This window comes from Poecilia mexicana, unplaced genomic scaffold, assembly GCF_051168715.1.
Source record: "Poecilia mexicana isolate PSO_F unplaced genomic scaffold, ASM5116871v1 scaffold_12, whole genome shotgun sequence".
Lineage (NCBI taxonomy): Eukaryota > Metazoa > Chordata > Actinopteri > Cyprinodontiformes > Poeciliidae > Poecilia > Poecilia mexicana.
The window spans coordinates 14848355-14873057 of NW_028263381.1; the positions used below are offsets into that span (position 1 = coordinate 14848355).

The 24703-nt window shown below is 36.9% G+C and overlaps 1 protein-coding gene across 1 annotated transcript in view; it reads left to right on the plus strand.

Annotated features, from left to right (window-relative positions):
- gnaz (guanine nucleotide binding protein (G protein), alpha z polypeptide) overlaps positions 1-23470 on the plus strand; it is a 41126-nt gene extending 17656 nt beyond the window's left edge. The window contains exons 2-3 of the mRNA XM_015010824.2: positions 6422-7741; positions 20802-23470. Coding sequence (XP_014866310.1) covers positions 7019-7741; positions 20802-21146 — 1068 coding nt within the window. The 5' untranslated portion in view covers positions 6422-7018 and the 3' untranslated portion in view covers positions 21147-23470. The remainder of the gene's footprint in view (positions 1-6421; positions 7742-20801) is intronic.
- The last annotated feature ends 1233 nt before the right edge of the window (positions 23471-24703 follow it).

The window sequence follows — 24703 nt, forward strand, 5'->3', positions numbered from 1 at the left end:
ATCTTTTACTGGCACTTCTGGCACAAAGTGGTACAGGAATGGGTTAACAATGACTCTAAATTAACAGGATTTATGTTTATGCTACGGTATGCATACACTCTGTCTACACTGATGAATAATCGCTCACACCAACATATTAAACACTTAGTTTATCTAGGAGGGCAGATTGACTTATTCTCTGTTCTGATTAATTTAGCTCATAATTACTTTAATACATGCATGAACTCTATATAAAGAATTATATTTTCAGCCCAAGATCATCAGTGGATCAAAAAGAACTGAAAAGAAAAAAAAAAGTCATAATGTGACATCCTGACATAAACAATTCTGGAACATTTAATTTGACTCCTTTCATTTGAATGGAAATGTACTATCTAAAAACAGAAATGTGTCATAAATGACATTTGAACAGCTAAGACGCTACAGGCCTTGATGTTTCATTTCTTTAAGTTTAGACACATAAAATATGTCTTTAAATATGCCAGCTAACATGGCAAGGTAAGAATCAATGAGAAAGCAGAAGAACCTCAAAATAGATAAGATTTTAAGTATTGTATGTTATCTGTCAAAACAGATAACATACAATATCTGTTTGATGTAATGCATTCTTAAAATGCATTACGTCTATCAGTTCAATATAAACTTTGTGCTGCATAGGTTTTTAGACCATCCAGCAACGGTACGTAGGAACTTAACATACTTCTCCATTGCGGTATTAAGTAATAACAAGAAACAAATACTTTTAGCAAATGCTTTTTAAAAATATATATCTGCATCTGTAGATTGTGCCAACTGAGATTGAATAATATTTTACTTAGTTTGGTGACAAATCACGACTATTCTTGGTAGTTCTGGGAAGACTGTCTTTGCATGCAAAATGTAGATTAAATGCTCTTTGTTAATTTGATAATTACATTGGTGTAATGTAATTACCAGTATGTAGATGTGTGTAGAACTAGAAGTATTAGGTTAGATGGCTGAACCCTTGGCTATTAATTAAACAATTTGGCTCCGTAGCCAGATTAATTATGCGGGGTAACCGCTCCCGCTGAATTAAAAAGCATTACCAATGTAATGCTGATGTTTCATAACCATCATAATATATTTTTAATTAATCTGTTGATGGTGCATTTAATGCACTCTGTTTCATAAAAAAAAAAAAAAAAAAAAGTTCTTTGGCCTCACATGAACATATCAAGCATTGATGCAGTTTTTATTTGGCGTGACTCTGAATGCAAATCAAGATTAGACAACCGCTGAGAAGCCATTTGATTTAATCTCTAGATTGTCACTTACTCTGTCACAGCTTCACTGTTCAGTGGTAAAATCATTAACCAATGCAATATACTAGGTTACTGTTTTCCATATAAGCGTTTTGTTTTAATTAGATCTGAAGTCAGAGCTCAGATCTGGGAATAATACCCCACCCCAATTAACTAAATACTTTTAAAATAACAGTGGGCTGCATAATGGAAAGTTAATACTGGTGTCAAATGTTGCCCAACAGTAATTTCACATACAAACCAACAAATCATCAAATGAATGCAGAGATTAATGCAAACAATAGAGCTTGAATAGATGAGGCCATCATTATTTATGCTTATGTACAAGTTTGGTTGTAGGAAGTAAGAGAAGTGGGAGTTTTATTTCGCCTGACCAACAGGATGGCTCCAGACTCTTTTATCTTTCTGCAAAAATTCTGACCCTACCTCACAAATGTTGCATCTGAAATCAAGAATTGTTAGACCAAGAAACTTTTAACCAATGTGAAAACTCCAACTTTAGGGAGGCTGTGACTTCCTCCTTAGTGGACAGTAGTTCTGTGGTCTTCTGCTGCTGAAAGCCATTTGCTTTAGGGATGAACATGCTGTGTCTTTAGAAACGGTATTCTGGTTGTAAAGAGGAAGCTACCTCCATCTGTCATCTCAAACTAATCTTCCATGAACTCTGACATCAAGGAAGCAACAAATCTTGTTCACTGCATATTTTCTCTTTCTCTGAACATTCACTGTAAACCAAGGAGATGGTTCTCCTTGAAACTGCCAGCAGATTAGCAGTTTTTGTAAACTTCACTTAAATGCTCTGTCCTTCCCATTCTGATGCTCAGTGTGAACCGACACTCCTTCACCTAGACTAAATACCTAAATGTAGTGAGTTGATACCTGAGGTTAAGCGTCAGAACAGAGCAGAACCACAAGTGCAGCAGGTTTTAGAGACATGGAATGATGTATGTTTGGAGCTTCAATGTGTTTCCAAAGCTCTCTGAATCAATGATGAGCTTTAACTAGTTTGGCTGGAAATGGCATTTTGAAAGGGTGGTCGAGAGTCCGAAGCTACAAGACAATGTTCCCTGCTTTGTTTGTGTAGTGATGTTTGGTTATAGTTTGGTATAGTACATTTGGTCGCTCAGGTTTTTTTTTTTTTTTATAAGCAGACCCTTATCACTTTTTTTTAAAGGGAATTAGGAAATTGAGCTTCACTGCTGGTAAAACAACATCAACAACTAAAAACACATTTAGGCTGCTGAATAATATCACATTTGTTCCTCGGCCAGGAAAAATATCAGTGTGTTTATTACCGAATAGCTTGGAATTTGCAGCAGAGAGAATTCCGTTTTATTGAAATTAAATTCATGCAAATATTTTTATTCATCTTGGCATTGCAGGGCAGAATAACAAACAGATGTCCGGGCAAGCAGAGAGAAGATTAAAGCTGTACGAAAGCAAGAACGATACCTGCCAACTTTGGCTTGTTGTTTTCCACGGTGATTGTGGAAAACAATCACCGTTTGATTGTTTTCCAATCAAACGGAAAATGCTCTGTTTCAAGAGCATTAATGCTCTTGAAACAGAGTTCAAGAGCATTAATGGTCAATGTCTATTGAGAGAGACATCATCTTATAACCTTGCAAGGAAATATGCTTCTTTTATCTAAACTGCATCACTTACATGCCATCTGCCTTGAATGTTTGATCTTGATCGAACATACGAGGCTTCATGCGATTGCATGTTGGTGCTGAAGGAGTCGACATGGTTAACTAATCTCTTCTCTGGTTTAGATCTGTGAAAGCAGAACTGCAGCTGAAGAATTCACAAGAGGCGCTGCTCAGATAATAGCATTAGAGGAATGAGAGCAAGTCAGTAAGCACCTGACTAGTAAGCACCTCTTTTGTAATCTCATCACAAACATTCAATTAGAGGAAAAGCTTTTTATTTTATGGCGCTTATTTGGATATTTTAATTAAATCATCCTTGAAATTCTTTCAGAATTTCAGAACTACAACAGAAATTAACAGGCACTTGGTCAACAAGATGGTTTCATTATCTGCTACTTATAAAAGGTTAGCTTTTTGGGTGACTGCTGCATTTTTGGCATGTTTGTCTTTCCTACTTTTTCTGAAGACTGAGTAGATACGTCTTACTAAAATTAATATAACCCTTGTAAAATGATCTAACAAAAAATAACTACACTTGTTTCTTTTGTGCCATAGGCCTAATGCTTACTCTTACAAGATAAATCTGACTGACAGCAATATTATTGCTAATTTAAATAAATATTATGTTACTTATTGATGAAAAAAATATTTTTAAATTAAAACTACAAGATAAATAAAAGGAAAGCAAGACTTGGCATTAAAATTTTTAGACCCCTCTAGCACTTGTTAGTATTTAATACTTGATGGATGCAAAACTGTTTCTAAGTAGCTGCGTGCAGCAACAACCCCTAAAGGTTGGCGTGCATTTAGAGCCCTGCAACCACTGTTCCTCTGTGGCGAGTTCTCACCCACCAGTAAACAGAGCGTCTGGCCACAGAATAAGTTTCAGACATCAGATTGCAACTCACTTATTTCTAAAAGGAACTGTCTGACACGCCATTTTTGAGGAAAATGTCTCGATATGTAGGTCAAGTTGCTGATTAATATTTAAGGTACAATGTCTTACAGCAGTGTAAAACATTTTTTTATCGACAATACAGGATGGATAACAAAAAGTAATATTAAACTTAATATCCAGTATATAAATCCTGTAGTAAGAATATGTTTTTATTCAGTATGGTTAAATATGCAGAAAAGTATTTCCAGATTAATTAACCCATATTGTGTACCTTTGCAGAATGTTTTATTATACAAATACAAACTGTATGTCAATGTTATACATAAAATAATGTCTTAGCTCATGCACAGTGACTCTCTAAGTATAATTTGGATTGATTATTTTATGAGAGACATCAATGTAGAGGTTCTGCTTTTCCATGATAAAAAAATTAAATTGAGGCCATTGATGTTAATTATTGTAAAAAGAGCTTAAGAGACATGTTGAATGTTAACGCCTTAATCTGTGCAAAACCAGCAATAATATGTGACTTCAATAAAGGAAGATGACTAAATGAAAGTGGGATTATAGCTTCATGCTGAATGTTTTTGTTGTAAGATGACAACATCACAAGTCAGTAGTGTGAAGCACAAGCTCTAACCACAGATGTGTTTCCACTGGAGGAACTTTGCATGGTACTGGCATAGTTTTTTCCAATACAGGAAGTGGGGCCCGATGTACTCATGTTATGGAGCTTTCTGAATAAACAGCAAACTGTATGACAAGTTTTCTGATCAGTAACTTTCCTACTGGTTAATATCTCTCAATTTAAGCTCCTCAGATTTTCTGTTAACATTAAATCTTGGAACAAAATAATCTAACCTTAAGGACTGAACAAATTAAACGAAGCATAAATATTCATTTTCTGGGTTTCTATAGAAGTGCGGTGAGAAAAGGATTTTAAACAGAGTTCAAGAGCATTAATGGTCCGATATAACAATGAATATAATCACAACATCATAGGATTTGTTTTATGGTTTTCCACATTTTTACTTTGTAAGAAATGAGGCGACTGCTAATTGTTGCTGTTGCAGAAGGATTAAATCTATTTGTGTCTGTAGACATAATTTGCTTCAGTAACATGGTTTTTATCTTGTGTTTTGAGGATATTTTTCAGATGTGGTCATGTTAGCGTGATCTGCATGATCGGTGGAGCTAAAAGCCTTGCTAATGCCATGTTGGTTACCGAAGAGAAGATGAGCTAAAATTATGCTGCTGGAGATCAGCCTCCATTCTTCCTCCAGCCTTTCCCAACCAGACACAACTAATCTGTGGTTTGTTTAGTACTAGTGTTTTCTTTTTTTTAGATCAGCAGGGAGGTTTTTTCATTGTTTATTCTATTTTCAATAGGTCAGTTTCGTTAATATTTACCATCTCCGTGAAGTTACAGTTGGCTTTAATGACCAGATACAATGCTGAGAGTTGAAAGAATTTGGCAAGCTAGTAACAAGGTAAACAAACAAACCAGACCAAGAGTGCAAACATCTGACTGAGTTTTTACTTAGTATTTGACGCTGGAAAGAGAGGAGTGCTTCTGTGTTTTTCTCCTACATGAAGCGAGGACAAAACCTTTTTCAAAAGCTTCCCTTGTGCAGGTAAAAGATCCAAAAAGCAGCTACTTTTAATGCTCTGTGATCTTTGGGAGTTAAAGGGTTGTTGCTATACTTTTACTACTCTTGTGTGATTTTGTGTGTTGGAAAGACAAAGATAACAATTTGGAGTTTTCTAATAGCAGTGTCACTTGTCGAGAATATGGTTTTAATGGTAATCTCAACTTAAAAATGTGCAAAATACTGTTTGTAATGTAGAAACAATTTTATCCTTTACGACAGAGTGTTCTACAGAGAGTTTAAACAGACGGAGTTTGGAGCAATAAAAGTATAAAACTGGACACAAATATGTTTTTAGGTGCTTGGATGGCATGACAGACAAGTTGAAAATTTTTTATGATTTTTGCTTCTGTTTATTGATTTTCATATTAAAAACATTAAAGTAAAGTCATATTCTACGTCCATGACAAGTCGCATTCATATAAAGTTTTACTTTGCAAATCGGTGACTTGAAGCTATGTCATATTCAACTTATAAAACACAACTGTTTGATACTTTGAGACTTTTCTTGTACTAAAAACCCAACAATTTGCATCGACTCCTATTCAGCTGTCGGCTCTTCCGCCAACAGAAGTGTGTCTCCGTATGAGAAGGAAGTGACATCACATTGAGTCCATCCAGTCTTGTTTTTAAGCCTGAAGAGAAAGGAGGAAAATGAAGCAGATATGCCTTAACACAAGCATAAAATTGCAATGCATAGAAAATACCTGGCATGTGATTATGTGACATTTCTGTTTTGGCAGATTGTCAAAACATTCTATGTTTTAGTTTTAGTTTCACAATTTTGAAATCAGGGCATTTTAAAGTACAATACACTTTCAGGATGAAACTCAGATTTCCTGAAGTGTTTGACTATTCCTTCTACGCCGAATTTACTAATTAGAAAACTGCTTGAAACTGAAAGTATAAAATCTTTTTCTCCATGTTCTGTGTTGACAGGCTTCCTGTCCTCTGGGAAAAATCTAACAGAAGAAGAGGAGGAAAAGTTTTCATCACCTGGATCAAACAAAACTGGCTAAATATCGAACGGAGGTGCATGGTTACAACACAGCACAAGAGCCATGTGGGAGGAGAGTGACTGGGATTTCATATTCACGAGCATCAAGTCCAATTCTTTTCTCTGCTGACATACAATAACCTTTCCCCAGTCTTTCACCAGTGCTTTTCCTCAGGGGGAGCCCCTGCTATGAACCCCAGCTCTGTTGGCTTCAGCAGGCAGTCAAACCTCAGGGCCAGGGACTGTGTGGGCATCCCACAAGTCTGGGTTCTGCCTACACAGAACTCACAGACTGCCCCTGAAGAAAAAGAATGAAATACTCCTGAGTCACTCCTGCGTGTGGTCCCTTTGCTGTCTCGTGTTATCACTGATTTCTTGTCTGGATTCTTCCCTGAATCCTTTGCACTCTTACAGAAATAGTCTCCAGCTCCTCCACCGCCGCCACCACCGCCTCCTATTGATCCACTTCTTCATCATAATTTGCTTCCCCATCCAGAGGCAGCACGAGTTCCTTTGTGCTAACGACGTGGTGGAGGACCATGGGATGCCGTCAGAGCTCGGAGGAGAAGGAAGCGGCTCGGCGCTCCAGGCGGATCGACCGCCATCTGCGCTCAGAGAGTCAGCGGCAACGCCGTGAGATCAAGCTTCTCCTGCTGGGCACCAGCAACTCCGGAAAGAGCACCATTGTTAAGCAGATGAAAATCATTCACAGTGGTGGCTTCAACCTGGAAGCCTGCAAGGAGTACAAGCCTCTCATCCTCTACAACGCCATCGACTCTCTCACCCGCATAATCCGAGCCCTCACCACCCTTAAGATTGACTTTCACAATCCCGATCGCGCCTACGACGCCGTTCAACTCTTTGCCCTCACGGGGCCGGCTGAGAGCAAAGGGGAGATCACCCCAGAGCTTCTGGGGGTGATGAAACGTCTGTGGGCAGACGCAGGGGTCCAGGAGTGCTTTCAGCGCTCCAACGAGTACCACTTAGAGGACAACACCGCCTACTACCTAAACGACCTGGACCGCATCTCCGCACCCGAGTACATCCCCACTGTGGAGGACATCCTGCGCTCCCGCGACATGACCACAGGCATCGTGGAGAACAAGTTCACCTTCAAGGAGCTCACTTTTAAGATGGTGGATGTGGGTGGACAGCGTTCGGAGAGGAAGAAGTGGATTCACTGTTTTGAGGGCGTGACTGCAATCATATTCTGTGTTGAGCTGAGTGGCTATGACCTAAAACTCTACGAGGACAACCAGACGGTAAGGAACATTTCTGTTTTGGGACACTTACCCAATTGTAGTCAGATGTTTGTCATTCACTCCTCACATGTTTAAAGTTGCTGTCGGTTTTCTCTCACCCACTCATGCTCATAATTACATGTAGAGGTTCAAACCATAACACATTCACCCCAACTAATATTTTGTTAAATGTGTCTTTGCACATTACACGGCAGCTACATGTTTTTGTAGTCGTCAATAAGCTTCTGGGCCTATTAGTTGGATTTTTTCCCACCATTTGTGGCAACGTTGGTAGAATCAGTCTAAATGGTTTGCTCTGGCACAGACAAGACATTTGAACATTGTCCACATATATTTAGTTTCTGCAAAGAATCTTGATCCTAGCCTGCTTTTTCCATTCAAAAAGCAACTTTAATGTGTTTGTCCTGTTAGAACATTTTTCTCTCTCCAAATTTCAACACCCTTAGCAGTCAAGTTTATAAACTTCATCTACTTTGACCAATGCCCCGGTATCTCCAGTAGTAAAAGAAGCTCAAACTAAAGACCTAAAATAAAAAGGTCCATCTTGACTTCTCCAAGCATAGTTGTCATTGTTACTGTGACTCTTTTCTCTAGAAAGCATTTGTCGCACATTTTCATATAAAACTAAATAATTTATATCACTTGATTTAATGTCCACTTTTTCTAATGTCCTTAAATCACTGAAACGCACTAGAAAATTATTTTGCACTTTGAAAAGAGCTAAATGTTCTCAGTGGCAAACAACTAATATGTAGAACAAATCATTTCATATTTCTGAGAAGAAAGCAGAGGACACAGGCGTTTGTCTGTGTCACTTCCTCTCTGTAGATCCCCTTTCACAATACAAGCAGCCCTGCTGTGGTCACGTTGATACACGGGGACACACAGACTTTTTCTGTTCAGTACTATTTTCTGCCTCTTGTAGGATTTTTATATTGCATATTTCAAGCTAATTTGCTTTATTTTCAAAATGACTTTCAGATTTTTCATTGATTCTTAGATAATTGTGTTCAAAATTTGATTCTTTGCTTTAAGTTTAATTTTTAGGTGCAATAACTTCACATAAAAATCAGCTCATAAATTTCTTTACAATTAAATGAGCATATAAGTTTGCTAAACCTTAACAATGCTTAAACTACTACAGCAAGTAAGCATCACATTAAACATAATGGATCTCTGTATCATGATAACTATTCACTTAAAAATGTACATCCAACTCAGTACATTATGAATATGTAAGTTAAAGCAACAAGAAAAAGCATGACAGTCAAGCTCTTTTGCATACTGCAGTCATGTGAAGAGAAACACTTGGAGCATTGTGTCTCAGTATCAAGAGGCAGCAACACATTTCCCAGAAGAAAATTCCCTGCCCTGTGAAACAGGCTGGTACCCAAAAATACAGTAAATAATGTTAGCTGTGGCTACAGGATTAGGATGAGACAACCAATCTTTATGAGGAATTTGAGATGTAATGCTAAACAAGTTCAGTAAAGGTATGGTATGATAGAAATAAAACAATTTCTAAGCTTCTTTTGACTGATTTCAAACAGGAAAAAAAAAACCTCACAGAAACTGAAGTAAACAAATAAGCAAACAAACTTTTAATAGATAAGTTTGGCATTAAAAGTACAATTTGTCTACTTGTGGCTTAACTTTAAAATTATTCAACATTTAAACATTTTTGCCAATATGAGTCAAAGAAACCATGCAACACATATGGAGACATGTATCTCCATGTTATGAAAAAATATCATATGCAGTGTTTGACCCAGTTTTTAATTGATTTAATTTAATGCTAAATGCAAACCAATCGACAACTTAGGGTGCATTTCACTGATTTCCCTGCCTGTCAAACATAACTCTGACTTCTGATTTCAGAGGTAACTGGAACACACCGTAACGACCATAAGCGAAAAATGTAGCTGAAACCGAAAATAATCAGTTCAGGCAACGTCTTAAATTTGATATTGTCTGATTTGTCTTAGCAAACCCTCGCTGTGACAGTCGATTATTGGAAATTTAAGTTAATTGCCTATTTGCCCATTCGCCTCAGACATTAGCAAGGCATTTCCATCCAAAGATTTACCACTCACTGGGCATTTCCTCTTTGTCTTCGTTAACCTACCAGAGTGCTTTCGTGTGAAACTCCAAGTAAATTGGCAATTTCTGATATACTCAGACCAATTTGTTTGGTACCACAAACTCTGCTGACACTTTGAACTACAAATCATCTTCACCATGTCTAGACTCTAAAAACTTTTAAGTGGTACTGCATTGCTCTTGCCTCAGGCTCTAAAGCAAGGTTTGTAATGCAGATTTTTTTAAAAATGGTTTTACAAATTTATCAAATGCATCACTGTGTTTGACACTAATTTTAGAGTTCAGTAGACACACAGCAGTTTTTACATTTTCCAAAAACAGAATATACAAAACCATCGCATTCTTTTCTTTAAAAATACACTCCTGTACAATCCATTCATTCGTTCTGGTGTAGTTCAATAAACAACCCAGATACCTTTTTCTAACTCTATTGTCCTTATCAAAAGTTATTTTTAGTAGGAATGTGCCAGGGTTGCTTTTCATGATTGTAAAATGCATATAGATTATTAAATGCTTTAACTTTACCTTGTTATCTTAGCAGTGGATGCTATTTTAAAACAGTTGTGGAATCTAAATTATTTCCCATAACCATCCTGTTCTTCTTATCCGGGTGTTTGAGAATAGTTGGACAGATATCGCATCCCAGTGAAATTGAAAGACTAACACCACTTTTTCTGAGGAATTACAACCATGATACTTACTTTTTTTTCATTTTCCAGTGTCACAATTACAGTTCAGTCCTTACAGGCAACTGTAACATCCAGGCTTTACCCTGATTGAGTCTGGAAATAGCTCGAAGTGCAGCTGAAACGTCGTCCTTGCTGAATACCAAACTGGCCTGATAACTTACGGGTTACTCTGATAAAGTAAAATGTGCACTGGCTGTGCCAGGCTGGAACATGAAATCAATTAGTTTTATAGGTTAAAAATAAAGTCTGAGGAGAAAATGCAGGATGGTGTTAATTGAGTTCACAGAACAAAGTGTGAGGTTGTACCTGTGAGAATTAGCAGATTGTACAGGCGGCGTGTAGCAACGGGAGTTAACTAGCGCGAGACGAGAAAAAAAACAACTTTTGCACAAAGGTGAATGACAAAAAGACGCCTGTTAGCTAAAACCCAAGAGTCTCTCATTTGTTTTGGAGAGGTCTTGTTGGTATTTCATGCTACCATTTGCTTTCGGGACGAGCACAACTTCTTACAGAACCCACTTATTAAGTGAAGCAGCTGCATTAAGCAACACCTCAGTAATCAGATGTATTTTGGTGAGGGAGCTAAGCTTCATCTTGTAAATTATGCAGGTTTATCAGCTTAAGTGTGTCACCTAGCTCAGTTTTTGTTAGGTGAAGGTGTCAATTAACAAAATTACTGATGGAAAAAAAAAGGATCTACCAGAGAGAATCTACTTATTGGTTATGTTTCATGGACACAGTTGGCTGACAAGTAAAATGCTTTCCTCAGAAACATACTTCAAAGAAGATGACCCATATTTTCCTTCAGCTCATTTAAGAATGAGACAGACAGATATGAACACCCAGCAGATTTGTTGATAAGGACCATGGATGTACCTGCAACCTTTTCTCTAAACTTTTATTTAAAGACGATTTTAAATAAAACACAACAGCAACTACATGACGCAGAAGTGTGCCATTTTAAAATTCCAATGTTTTTGAATATTTTATTACAGCGAGAAAGAATCAGTGTTTCAGTAAAATGCAATAAATTAATCTAACTTTTTTTAAAAACATCAAAATTCTGTAACTTTGTCCAATTTTTCATTCTTTCATATTTAATGTTAAACACAATCAAATTGCAGACATCAGATGATCAATAATTATCCTTAAGTTATGTAGAAAGGATGATACTGTGATTTTTTTTCTTTTACAAATTACTGGTACAAACAGTTAGGGGTAGATGTATGAGGTTATTAGCTAGAAGTTTGTAAGAATCAATCTGCACATGCTATTAACCTGAACCCAACACAAACAGTCAGAGACAGATGTGCAAGGCTAGCAGCACTCTGCGCATGAATGCAACATTATTTCTTCAGTCATTTGTCTTTTCTAAAGTTTGGAGGGATGTTTCATCATGTCGGGGCCTGAGGTTCTCCGCCTTCTCATTTATTAAGGTGGAGCAGAGATGTCTTATATTTTCTACACTTTTCAACAAATGCCTTTTTATTTTTTTCATTCCATTTTTTGCTGAACGATGAATTTAAGCCATAATCAAATATCTTTACTTTGCAACAAAAAAACTAGAACATAACATTTTCAAGAGCTTTCAACACCTAAAGTATGGACACAAAATTAAAAGTAGAAGTACATTTGCAGTGGCGGTGTTAGCAAATGTCACATATTGAATGTTGGTCAATATTGACACATATTCCAAAGAAATGCAGATTGCTCTACTTAGGTTAAAACTTACTTGGCCAAATTTGATCATAGTTATGAGGGAAAAAAAAACATTTAATAACACCTCGAAATGTAAAGAAGAGCTTGCACCAATTCGTTAAAAAAATCCCCCTTTATTCATGTGAAATCAACTTCTGTAAAAAACAAAAGAAAATGAAATGTGTATCAAAGTCAAAGGTCTCATTCCAGATAAGATGTGACTCATCGGCTTTTTACTGGAAATGATGCTGACTAGTTTCCTTCTTTCTTTCTTTCTTTCTCTCAAATTTCAAGTTAAATCAGCCTTTGAACCCAACATGCTTTGAAGTTAATATCAATGAACAAAACAGAAGAGATGCTGAGTCTAATAGAAAAAATAACCACATCAACCCCATCCTTTAACTGGTGTTTATTAAACATAATAGATATCATCTTCATTGGCTTCCCACAGTAGTGTCTCAAACCTGACTGTTTCTTGTATTTGAACATCTTTTTGTACTAAATGAAGCCACATTAACAAAAGCCAACATTAAACCCCATTTGCATCTTTGTTTATAAACACATAGTTTTTTTGCATCCTGTTTTAACCTGGATTTGTTGCTCCAATCATAGTATTGATCCCCATCTTGAGCAATCAGCAATCAGAAATCCCTGTTTTTACTTTAAGTGATCACGAACACTAACTTATGCTTAAAACTGTTTTTGTAATTCTGACAAGTGATATTAACACATCTGTTTGTTGGCATAGCATAAAAATAATCAGATTTGTGCAGCTTTTTCTTGCACTTTGATGCTCTACAGAAATGTTGGTGGTGAGAAGAAAGGGAGAATCAAAGATTTACCAAAAGAGACGTTTTAGGTCACAGGATGAAATGGCAAAACTCTGCCATTAAATCTGAGGTGTGGACTCAGATTTAATGGCTTTAGATTCAACTGGGTAAAATCACAAAGGGATTGGGACTTGACTTGAACATTCACACCAATGACTTCACTTGGACTTGAACCATTTATTTAGAAAATACTTGCACCAAACAGAAGGTCTGCTACAATGTAGCTGTTCAAACCAGCCTGCTGCACGCTTCTGGCAATTTGCAAATATTTATCAATCTGTTGCTGCAACACACATGATGAATCTCTGGCATGTTGCTTAAATGCTTTTCTTAGGCATAATCAAAAAAGTGAATGTTGTGAATAAGCTAAATACTTGTTGTCACTCTTAAAAAGGGGAAACTCATAGATTCATCACAGAGTGAAATGTTCCCACCCTGTGTTTGCTGTAGTTTTAACAATCATCACTTAAAAATAATGAAAACCCAAATCCAGTCCCAGAAAATGGAAATATTACATAAAATTTATAAAAAGGGATGCTTTAAACCGAAATGTCAAGTTACTGAAAAGCATGTTCATTTTTGTGCTCTAAATTTTGCATGAAATACTGCACTGATATGGCATAATATGGAAATGAACAACCTGTTGAAGCACAATGGAAGCCCAGGTTCTAGTATTGACACAATATTCTAATTATTTTAGCTGTTGCTCTACCAGCCCTAACAAACAGGTGTACACAAAGTTGGATGAAAATAACGGGAGGCAGAGAGGATGCATTGCTGCATCACCCAGATAACTCTGCACATGGATGCTGAGGCAGATTCACTGACATCTTAATTCCAGACAGTAGCATGTGCATAGGAACGGATTCTTAATTGCAAGCATGTAGACGGTAATGTTTGTTGCTTGTAGCTGTTGTGAGTTGCTTGGCTTCATGTTCGACATTTGAACGTGAAGTCAGAGCCGCAGCAAATGTGCATTATGTCAAATGGGGGTTACCGGCAGAAAGATGTTTTCTTAAAAATTTTATAAATCAAGATGTTCTATCAATGTCATACTTGAAGTTTATCACACTAATATGCTAAAAAATCGATTTGGAGTGAGGAGTAATAAACAACATAAAAATTGTTTACATATGCAATGCTGTAATAGTTGTGATAACCCCCAGATCTAACACAACTAAGAAAAAATACAACTTAGTTCACAAACTCAGGATATTTTTGAATATCCAGAGTTTGTTTTTCTGAAGATTTGTTGTGATATTGCAGAAGCAGGTTTGTTTCTTTTTGTTTTGCTTCGAAATCTATTTTATGGGTCACTCTCTGCTTGTTTGAATTAATATTTACTATAAAACAACATCATATGCCTTGATTTTCTGATAGTTTCATTGTACTGTATCTTACTGGATGCTCCAGCAAACAAAAAATAAATGAAAATAATGACATTATTGATTCTTAATAACAAATTAATGTATAATTATAAAACTTACAATATAATAACTTACTACTGCTTTGTAATTCAGTGATTCTTGAGAATAGGGACAAAATGGGTTTTAATTTTCCCATATATTTTTTTTTATTATTATTTCTCAACCTTATGTATTGAAATATGACAAATAATGTTTTGGAAATGTAAAGATGCTAAGTTGCAGGCTCCCAGTTGCAACATTTAAAAAAAAAATTACATTCGACCTGACCCAGAACTTTGTCATCACCATCTGATAAAAATAAATATAAAATGATTTTTAAAACAAAAAACAACAAAAAGTCCATCTGACGACAGTGCATGACGGAGTTGACAGAACTGAAGGTGGTGACAAACTAGTGAATAAAATGAAAAACTTGGTACATGTGAAGTAATGCAATTTATGCAAAATGTATTAAAATGAATTAATTGCACATTTAAGTGAGATTTGACAACATTTTCACTGAAAGAGTCACAAAAACCTGACATCTGACGGAGTTGACGAAATGCCAAACTACCTCAATTTATATAATGTTATTCTGAAGGAGGCCATATTGTAGCTCATCGAGTCCATGAAATCTTTACAGTTTACTAAAATTAAGCTTTTATTTCACAAAATTTCATCAAAGTTTTGTAAATTGTCAGTTATGGAGTTGACACATCATGGTTGTGACAAACAATTTAGGAATAAAACAGAAGAAAAATCTAAAGAATAACATAAGCTAACCAGAGCTAACTAGCCCTCTTAGCAAAGGAAGAGAAAGGAAGAAATCATGGGGTCCTCAGAAATTCTGGTGCCCCCCAATAACGCCTGATGATTTTTTTTTTTTTTTTTTTTTTTACATTCTTTACCTACGGAAGCGCATTTCTATCACGCAGTAAAAAAAAATTTTCGATCGCTATCTTGTTATAACGAGATACGTATCTCGTTTTAAAGAGTTACGTATCTCGTTTTAACGAGATACGTAACTCGTTATAACGAGATAGCGATCGAAAAAATTTTTTTCCTGCGTGATAGAAATGCGCTTCCGTACTTTTCATGTCTGACGGTGTTGACAAAAACTAGGGACAAATTTCAACGGAGTTGGAAAATATCTAAAAATTATTTTTAATTCAATTTATTGAAACTTTTATAATTATTCATATGACTACTTATACTTAATTGTCATAATGTATAATTTTAGTATTTGTGTAATTGTTTTAAACTATTATGATGTATTGAGTTCTGCTCCGGGACAAGGGCTTTTACAGGCATCATCCACCGACTACCATGTTTAAAATTAAAAAAAAATTCAGCAAACCCCAGGAAAATATATATTGTTGTGCTCACATGACCAGGTTAGTTTAGTCAGATATTTGAAAAAATTATATTTGTTGTATATTTTATTCAAATTTTGTGCTTTATCTATAGGACCTGTTTTGTCCCTATTCTCAAGAATCACTGAATTAAATTGCATATTTGGACAAATTTCTTACTTAAAACTTGAAATTTAAAGTTTCCTGATTTGACTTGACTCTGGAACTGTGTCCCTTAATTTTGGACTTTGAACATTCATTTCTTCACTTGACTTGAGATGTACTTTTTTCCATACCATTTTAAAGCTGATATTAGAACCAACCCTGGTTTAGCAGTGGAACAGTTTTGATGGGGGGCAAAGAAAAGTCATTTAATATCATTGCCTTGCTTTGGCCAGCAGTCTCTGTAATGACCACATCCTTCAAAGCTGGAGACATGGAGACGTGTGGAGACACACACGGAAAACAGCATCCCTCTGTCTGTAAACGACACCAGTTCAGCTGAAACGCACAAAGTCACACAAGAAAGAAAACGCTCCATAATAATTATAGTACATTTACCCATCAGCTCATTCCCTGATGCATTTTCCCTGTCCCATCCCTGTCTTCATAATGAATTGGATGCCATGGTTACTGTTGCTAAGAAACAGGCCAGTCAAATGCTCCTAATCCTAGCGCTGTTGACAGTGAGCTGCGATGAGGTAGGGGAGGATGAAAAAGGGAAAAAAAAAAAAACAGGGATGAAGACTGCATGTGCATGCATGTGTGTGCATGAATCTGTGAAAGTGCTTCATGGGTGTGGCATCATGAACGTGGAGGTTTATAAGCAACAGCTGATTCTGCAAACCTGCTGTGAATTTAGTGTCTGTGAAATAAAAATAGAATAATAAAACAAGCAAGGTTGTGATTTTCTGTTTGGCAAATATCAGCCCTGGCTGCAGGATCAATTCTCTATCGCTAATGCTTTGCTTATTTTAGCAATTCGTCTGTCACATTAGACAATGATCAGTAATAATATCTTCTAATGAGTTTAGAAAAAAATACTCAGCTCAGTGAATCCAGAATCTAGCCTTGAATTTTTCATGCCAATCCTTCAAAAAAGTTTGCTTCATTCAGAATCTTAAATATTGATAAAATGCACCTGGAAGTTTATTTATTATACAGAAGCTAAAAAAAACCACCCCAAAAAACAGCATTACAGGTCTCATGTCATTGCTTTCACCTACAAAGCTATCTCAGTACATTTTGTCTGTCATCCTCCATAATCTTTTATTAGTTTGTCCTTTAGAGGAGATGTCATGACCTTCCTCTTATGCAATCCCAAATCAAGGTAAGGCACATGCACGGCTCAGAGGATTATTGTCTGTAAGTCTCAGCGGAACCGTAAACATGCAAATGTCAGACAAAAAGATTAGATTTTGTAAAAAATAAATAAATACTTTGAAAATAATTCTGATTTAAAATTTCGTGTGATTTCATCTCTGGGTTCTGCAGTGTGGCTGCCGCATGTTGAGACATTACTAATTTAATAAAGGGGGCAGAAGAAAGATGGCAAATCCTAAATAATGCAGCTCTCAGGTACAACGAGTTTGCTGCTAAATGCAAAGAGGCCTGGCCTCATAAGGCACCGTGAAAATGAACCTCGATGAATCATGCTGGTGTGGCCACACGTTTAAACTTTTTTTTTTTTTTTTTTCATTTATGGAAACAAAGCAGGGACATTGTGGTGGACCTCCTCATTAATACTTAGACCTAATTTAATCCACTGCGTTTGCCTGTGCTTTTGTACATGAGCCAGTCTGCATCAGTTGTTGGTGTTTGAAGCAAAGAAAGGAGGAGCTGCATGCATTAGAGCTGCTGCCTTCCCCCAGCTAACCTTTTCCTTGCACTCTCCATTAAGAAATCTTTCAGCACAAGTGTGAAGTGGCCGGCAGAAGAGACGAGAGCCTCCCTGGGCTCAGCTGGCTGTCTCCTGCTGTAGTCCCAAAGCAGTTGCAGTCATGTTTTGACACCCAGGAAAGAGGAAGAGCGAGGTCAAGCAGCCCGACAGCATTTTGTGCTGTACACAATGTTTAGGGCCCAGTCCGCAGTTTCCACAGTTTTGAAAGAACTAAAACGACCTAAAATGTCCTAGAAGAATTCAAGTTATTCAAAATTTTCCTTACATGGAGAAAATATATTTGTGAATAGGTGCAAAAGCAAATCTACTACAGGAAGATGGAGAATATGAAATTTTATGTCCTAGCCTTTAAAATATTCGTTGTGGACTGCAAGAACCTGAGATGTTAATAACAACAAGGAGCAACTGATCGTTGGGTATTTGGGTTGAAGATCCTCCCGGTGTAATAAACATCAACTTTCTTTCCTGACAGCATTCTATCAGCATGTTGCTCAGTAGATTCAACATCAGAAACAAAGAGACAGGCAAGCAAATATTTAGTTTTCAGATGACATCTATAGTACATGCAGCTTAGTGAATAAGACTTTAGCTTGGAAGCATTTTGAGTGATTAGTGTGAGCAAAAGTATGCAATCTAGATTCAATCTTTTTATCTATTTTAAATGTTTTAAGGTTTCAGAAAATCATTTGCGTAAACCACAGTTACATCTTGAGACTAGTGTTGTTTGAAAGTCATAAATGTCCACTTTGTATTGGGATATACAGTATCACATTAGCTGTTAGCCCCTAAGGCTAAAAAAATCTGGATTTATGCGACAGGAGTTATTAAAAGACTCCTGTAGCAGGTGAGATATATGCAAACCTCAGAGAATTCATTATAAAGCTGTGTTGTCATTACATTTGTCTTCTCAGCCTTCAGTATCTTCTGTAATTTAGTTTTCTGATACATATGTAAAGGTTTCGCTCACCTGTTTTCTCAAAATTGTATCATTTTCCTTCAGTCCAAAAATATTGCGCTTACGCCATTGAATAATCAGCATCTCTCTTTCTTTCCACTTTTTTTTTCCAAGCAGTGCAGATCTTGTGATTTGCTTAGAGCATATTGTTTCTGTAACCTTTCAAAACAGCAGTCCTCCATCTGACATCTTCCCAGTCACAAGCTGCTGGCTAGTCGCCACATGCCAGCAGCTGCCATGAACAGATCAACTTTCTATTCTTCTGTTTTCTCTTATACATTCAACATCACATGAGTGCAGGACGCACAGATTCTCCCCAAGGCGTGCATGTATGCATGCTCCCACACAACCGTCAGATTGTAGGGTTAAAATACTCCACGATAGACGTGGGAATCTGTTTGCCTCTGCAAACTATTTGGTTGCTTATTGAATCAAATGAGAGAGACATGGAAATGTGTCAAAGTTGTTTATAGCTAATAGCTCACATAGCAAACACAGAGTATTAAGAAAACTTAGGGGGTTCCAGTCAAGTTGGGTGTGTCTCCATTGGCAGAGTGCTCCTCTTTATATGTGGGAAAGTGTGTGCTCAGGAGGTGGTCGACGCACCAGTGATGTCACTTTGCACATGTTGTTCAGCCAGTTTCTCAGAAATTTCTTGATATTTTTCCCTTTGTGGGTTGCTCTGTCCAGCTGATGCGGCGTGAACTCTTCTGCCACAATTGATAAAAAGACTTTGACCTCAAGATCTGACCGTGGAATTATCAGTTTGCAGCTTGTAGCTTGCCATCTTGCGGACTGATGGCGGTGGTTAAAATGTTGTTGTTTGAGGAGTCTGTAACGACCGTCCTCGCTCGTCCAGTGACGTAGATCCACTGGCCAATCAACGATTGCGGTCTACTGCCAATCAAATCACAAAAGGGTAAGAGCTGCACAGGATCTGAAAATGGAGATGAATTTGGCTTGTTGACTGGGAAAGGACTTAACTATCTCTTTGATTGCAGCAAAAAAAAATACTAATTTCATATTTATAATAGTTTATAGCTGTGTGTCGTTAATGCCTGCAGCTGCTTGGTTGCAAAAACCCAAATAGAAAGCCGCTACTTAAATAATGTAAAGTTAGAACTTGTGTTATATCAGCAATTCACATAAAGGTCCAAACGAAAATCAAAGAATGGAAAAAAAAAATCTGAAGTGTTTTCTTCCTTTTTATTTTGTGCACTTTTATTTTTTTTCACCGAGAGAATTTATAGCAGGAATAAAAGGTTGCTTAATATGCTTAATATGTTGGATTAAAGATTTAAGGTAAAGGTAAAAAGCATCCTACTCTTGATATCAGGTATTTTTTTACAACCATCTGAGAATGACTGAACCTAGTCCTTATGTAGCCCAGAAAAAAAAGCAAGTTTTACTTTTTAACTTGTAGGCTCAACCACATTTCTATGCTGTTTAGACTGAAAGCAAAAGTTAATTCAATAACTTTCAATGTCATTTTTAGTTTGTCCTAAAACAAAGTTGCTTAGTAATGCAGCATTGAACTGTGGTCACTTAAAGTTCCTCAGATAAAAAAACAACAACAAAACACTGTTGTTAATTTTAAAGCTCCTAAGTAATATTTTCAGGTGTCATGAACATGTACATTCAAACTTATTTTTACAAAAATAAAACTGCACATAGGCTCTATGAAGATGAACCTTTCTCTTTTTATCTTCTGTTCACACAGTCCATTCAGGTTATCTGCTGCACAGCATCAGCTGTGAAAATATTAAATAACACGTCCTCTTTAGCTGATCATTTCACAATACAGGACATGCAGAATGTGCTTAAAGATGTAATTGACTGTTTCACAGGAGAGAATGAGAGTTCAACCTGAGGCCTTGGTTTATCTTGGTCTTAAATCTCTGTTGACACAACAGGCGATTTGTACATTTGGTTGGTCAAGCAGATGTCTCTGACGTGCGAGGCTGTTTTCTTTTTGTTATCATCCCGACACTCTGTTGAAGCCTTTTGTGTCTGATTTTGTTAAAACCCACTGAAGGTTACAAACTGTGTCGATTAGAACAGAAACTTGATTTAGCTATGAAACTTGCCTTTCCCTTGTTCTTAAGGTTTCGTGTTTCTGTGCCCACACAGAGCCGCATGGCCGAGAGCTTGCGTCTGTTCGACTCCATCTGCAACAACAACTGGTTCACCAACACATCGCTCATTCTCTTCCTCAACAAGAAGGACTTGCTGGCTGAGAAGATTAAACGCATTCCCTTGACAGTGTGCTTCCCAGACTACAAAGGCCAGAACACCTACGAAGAGGCGGCCGTCTACGTGCAGCGGCAGTTCGAGGACCTCAACCGCAACAAGGAGACCAAGGAGATCTATTCGCACTTCACCTGTGCCACCGACACCAGCAACATCCAGTTTGTGTTCGATGCCGTCACGGACGTGATCATCCAGAACAATCTCAAGTATATTGGGCTATGCTAGGACCTGACACTGGATGGGAGGTGGGTTCAGGTGGGTTGTTGCAGCGGGAGAAATGCAGGCAGCTCAGAGGCAGTTTGGCCCCCCCACCGGAGGGCAATGTGTTAGTCTGTCTGCTTTCGAGGATTTTGCAGGAGAGAACTGGAGATAAAAATCTGTGTTAAGTCGGTCGGGTTGGACAATGCTGTTGAGTCAACAGAGCTGCCGGGCCGTGGTTGAGGTGGGAGTTTTTACCCTATGTGTTTGCACTGAATTTAAGTATGCAGAGACACCACACATAAACACACACATACATCTTTATGGTTTGTTCACACACAAGGTATTTGGGTCAACTCTCCTTTGACAGAGCGACACTGGAAAATTCAAGACTACTCTTGTCAAACCTAAGAGTGAGATCCAAAGTGTGTACTGGCAGTTTCTTTTCCCCCTTTCTATTATTTGCCTGAGTCAATTAATGCTGCGTTATGATATATAATCTTGACAAATCAATGCTGTTTTTTTTGTTTGGAGGTAGGGGGGAAGTCTTCACATATAGGATACAGCGAGTGTACCTGATGAGGCGTTCCCCTTTGATCTGTGTTTCTGAAGGGGAACAAAAGTTGATATGATGTCACAGGATTGCTGTCAAAAAGGAAACTGCCATGACCTAAAACAAAAAAAAAAAAAAAAAAAATAGGTGAAACTTGTTTTCAGCACACAGCAGTGCCTTGCAAAAGTTCAGCTGCCTCTTGAACTTTTCAACTTTTTTTGTCACATTGCAACCACAAACTTCAAATGTATGTCATTATGTTTTTGAGTGACGGATCAGCACAGAGCAGTGCATAATTGAGAAAAATGATGCTTGGTTTTCAACTTTATGTGTTCAGCCCCATTATCTTGGATGCCTCCAAGTTAAACAGAGTAAGATAAGAAGTCATTCAAGTAATGAATGCAATACACAATTGTTTCATTTAATCCCATTGGTCAGAGATTTCCTATTCTACTAATCAGTTCAGCTAATAATTATCAGACAGCCATTGACATTTCATTCTCACATAGTCAGCTGGTCCTAAAATATTAAACATTTTATATGTAAGTTAAAGTAGGACATGTTAGCAGAACACTGTGAATTACAAATCACTGAAACTGGTTCTAATGGCCTAAGAAGTTAAATTACTTTAGCAATTGTATTTAGTGGTATCAGAGTAAATAGGGTGAATATGAATCCAAGTCACACTTTTCAGAAGTCGGTTTGTAAAATTTGAGAACCACCAACATTATTGGGCACTACTTTGTCTTGTTTTGTCAAACAAAATCCTAATAAAACACACAACTGTGGCTGTAAGTGGAAAAAAAAAGTGAAACTCAGGAGGTAAAAACACATTTTGCAAGGCACCTTATTTCTGTTCTTTCCTCTGGTTGACCCTCTTATGTCCTTCTTTTTCCTGCCTCATCTTTCTTCAATATTTATGTGCTTTAAAAATAAAAAAAGTCTTTCATACTTGCTCTTTATAGCAGGTCACTGACTTAAAATTCCTGAGGTATGTCACACTCAGAAAAGTAAAAATCGTGTTTATGACCATTCCAAGAGTCCAGCAAGAGACAACAAAAACCGTGCCAAGATCAGTTTGTAAATAAAACCAGATCCCATACTTTTCTTTTTCTTTTTTTTTTTCATTTTGTTTTTATGGGAAATACATTAAAACATGCATGATTTTGTTACTTTGGGATACTAATATGTATTTTCTTTGGGATTATGTTTCTTCTTTTCCTCGGGTTTAAATAATATATTCCCAAAAAATATATATAAAAGTCAAACACTGTGTACGATTGTACAGTTCTCAGAGAGGAATCTATTGAAAAAGAGATATATGAATATAAAAATGTTATGTTGATGACCAAGAAGATTACAATGATGTAATGACAAGAAAACACTCTCTTTAAGGTCATTATGTGAGGACAAAGTGGATCAAAGAAGAACAAGAATTGAAATCATAAAAGAAATCTTGAAAGTTCAATCTTCCTTACGTTATCTAAGTGGAAATTGTCAGTCGCTATGATGTAAATATACTGTAAGGTACACTCTTTGTTCAAACAAGTGAAAATAAAGGTTGAGTTGGGATACTGTCCGTGACATAAAGAGAGAGCGAGAGACAGAAGAGGAAGATGCCTCTCCACTCTTCCCTCTATCTTTTCAGCTCAGAGAACAACTCAGCCAAGGGCTTCGAGCTTGGCTTTACAGGATGTCCACTTCAACAAAAATCTAAAAAAAAAAAAAAAATTAAACAAAAAAACAAGATAAGAAATATAAAAGGACGATAAGTATGAATAAAAACAACTTATGCAAATTTCTATGGTGTAGTGAATGTGTTTCTTGGGTGATTTTTGTCTAAGTGTTCCTGTTTCACTGTAATTATGCATAAAAACAGTTTGCAACCTCCAAACTCGTCGTATAAAAGGTGGTGGCGAGGGGGTCCTCTGCGTACAATGTAGCCATTGGAGCAAGAAAACTTTGGGCATGAAGTATGCAATTAAATTACTCCTGAATGAACTTGGCCTCTGTGTGGTGGGATGACAGGATTCCGCTCTAATTAGTGTATAAACTCTCGCTGACCCAACGGGTCTGCCTGTTCACAGACCACGCTCTTTCTAAACCTCACAAGACATAAATTAGAGTTTATTTAGAACGTCTACAAACCTCTGCATGAGAAGAAGAAGGACTAAATGTGGAAATTTGCAGTAACTTAATCTTACACTGGAAATAAAAACAATAAATAAATCCAGCTTTCAATGTGCGCACATTCACTCAGTGGAGGGAAATAATATTGAGGAATCATTGTTTTTATGTATTGCATCCTTCTTCCCTGGAAGACGGACACTGTGTGTGACAGAGGCATGTTTCTCTTAGCTACTCTTTGACATGGGAAACATATACACACACGCACACACACACACACACGCACACACACACACACGATAAAACATTTGAAGGTGGTTTAATTTGAAAATGAAAGTCCACCTGCTGCCTTGAAAATGCAATCAAAGTCAGCAAGGCATTTGTCATGGTTTCAACTCAGAAATTAAAGTTCGTGAAGTTGATTTAACTAAAAGACACAACTTGTCTAAACATTGTTTTTTAAATTAATTAATCTTGAATTGTGACTTTTAATTAAAGTAACGCTGCAATTTAAACCAAATAATTTGTGCAAGTAAAGAAAACTGCCCTGACCTTGATAAAGAGCACACACTTCTTTATTATTTTCACTCACATTATTAAATGAAAAATAACTACTTATTTTACTTTAAATACTTTAAAATGTTAAGATTTCTGATCTGATAATGGATTGTATTAAATATCACAATGGATTCTGTTCAAAAACATTTACTGTCAACAGCACATTATCCTCAAGTTGCATTGAAATAAACAGTTGCCTTAATAACGCACAAGAGTCAGATCAATGTAACACATTTCCATCTCACACACGGTGCAACACAGGACACAAAAACATGCTGCGAAGCACACTGGGAAATAGTTCCCACTCCGGTCTTTTTCTTTTTTCAGTGTTTTTAAGAGCTGACCT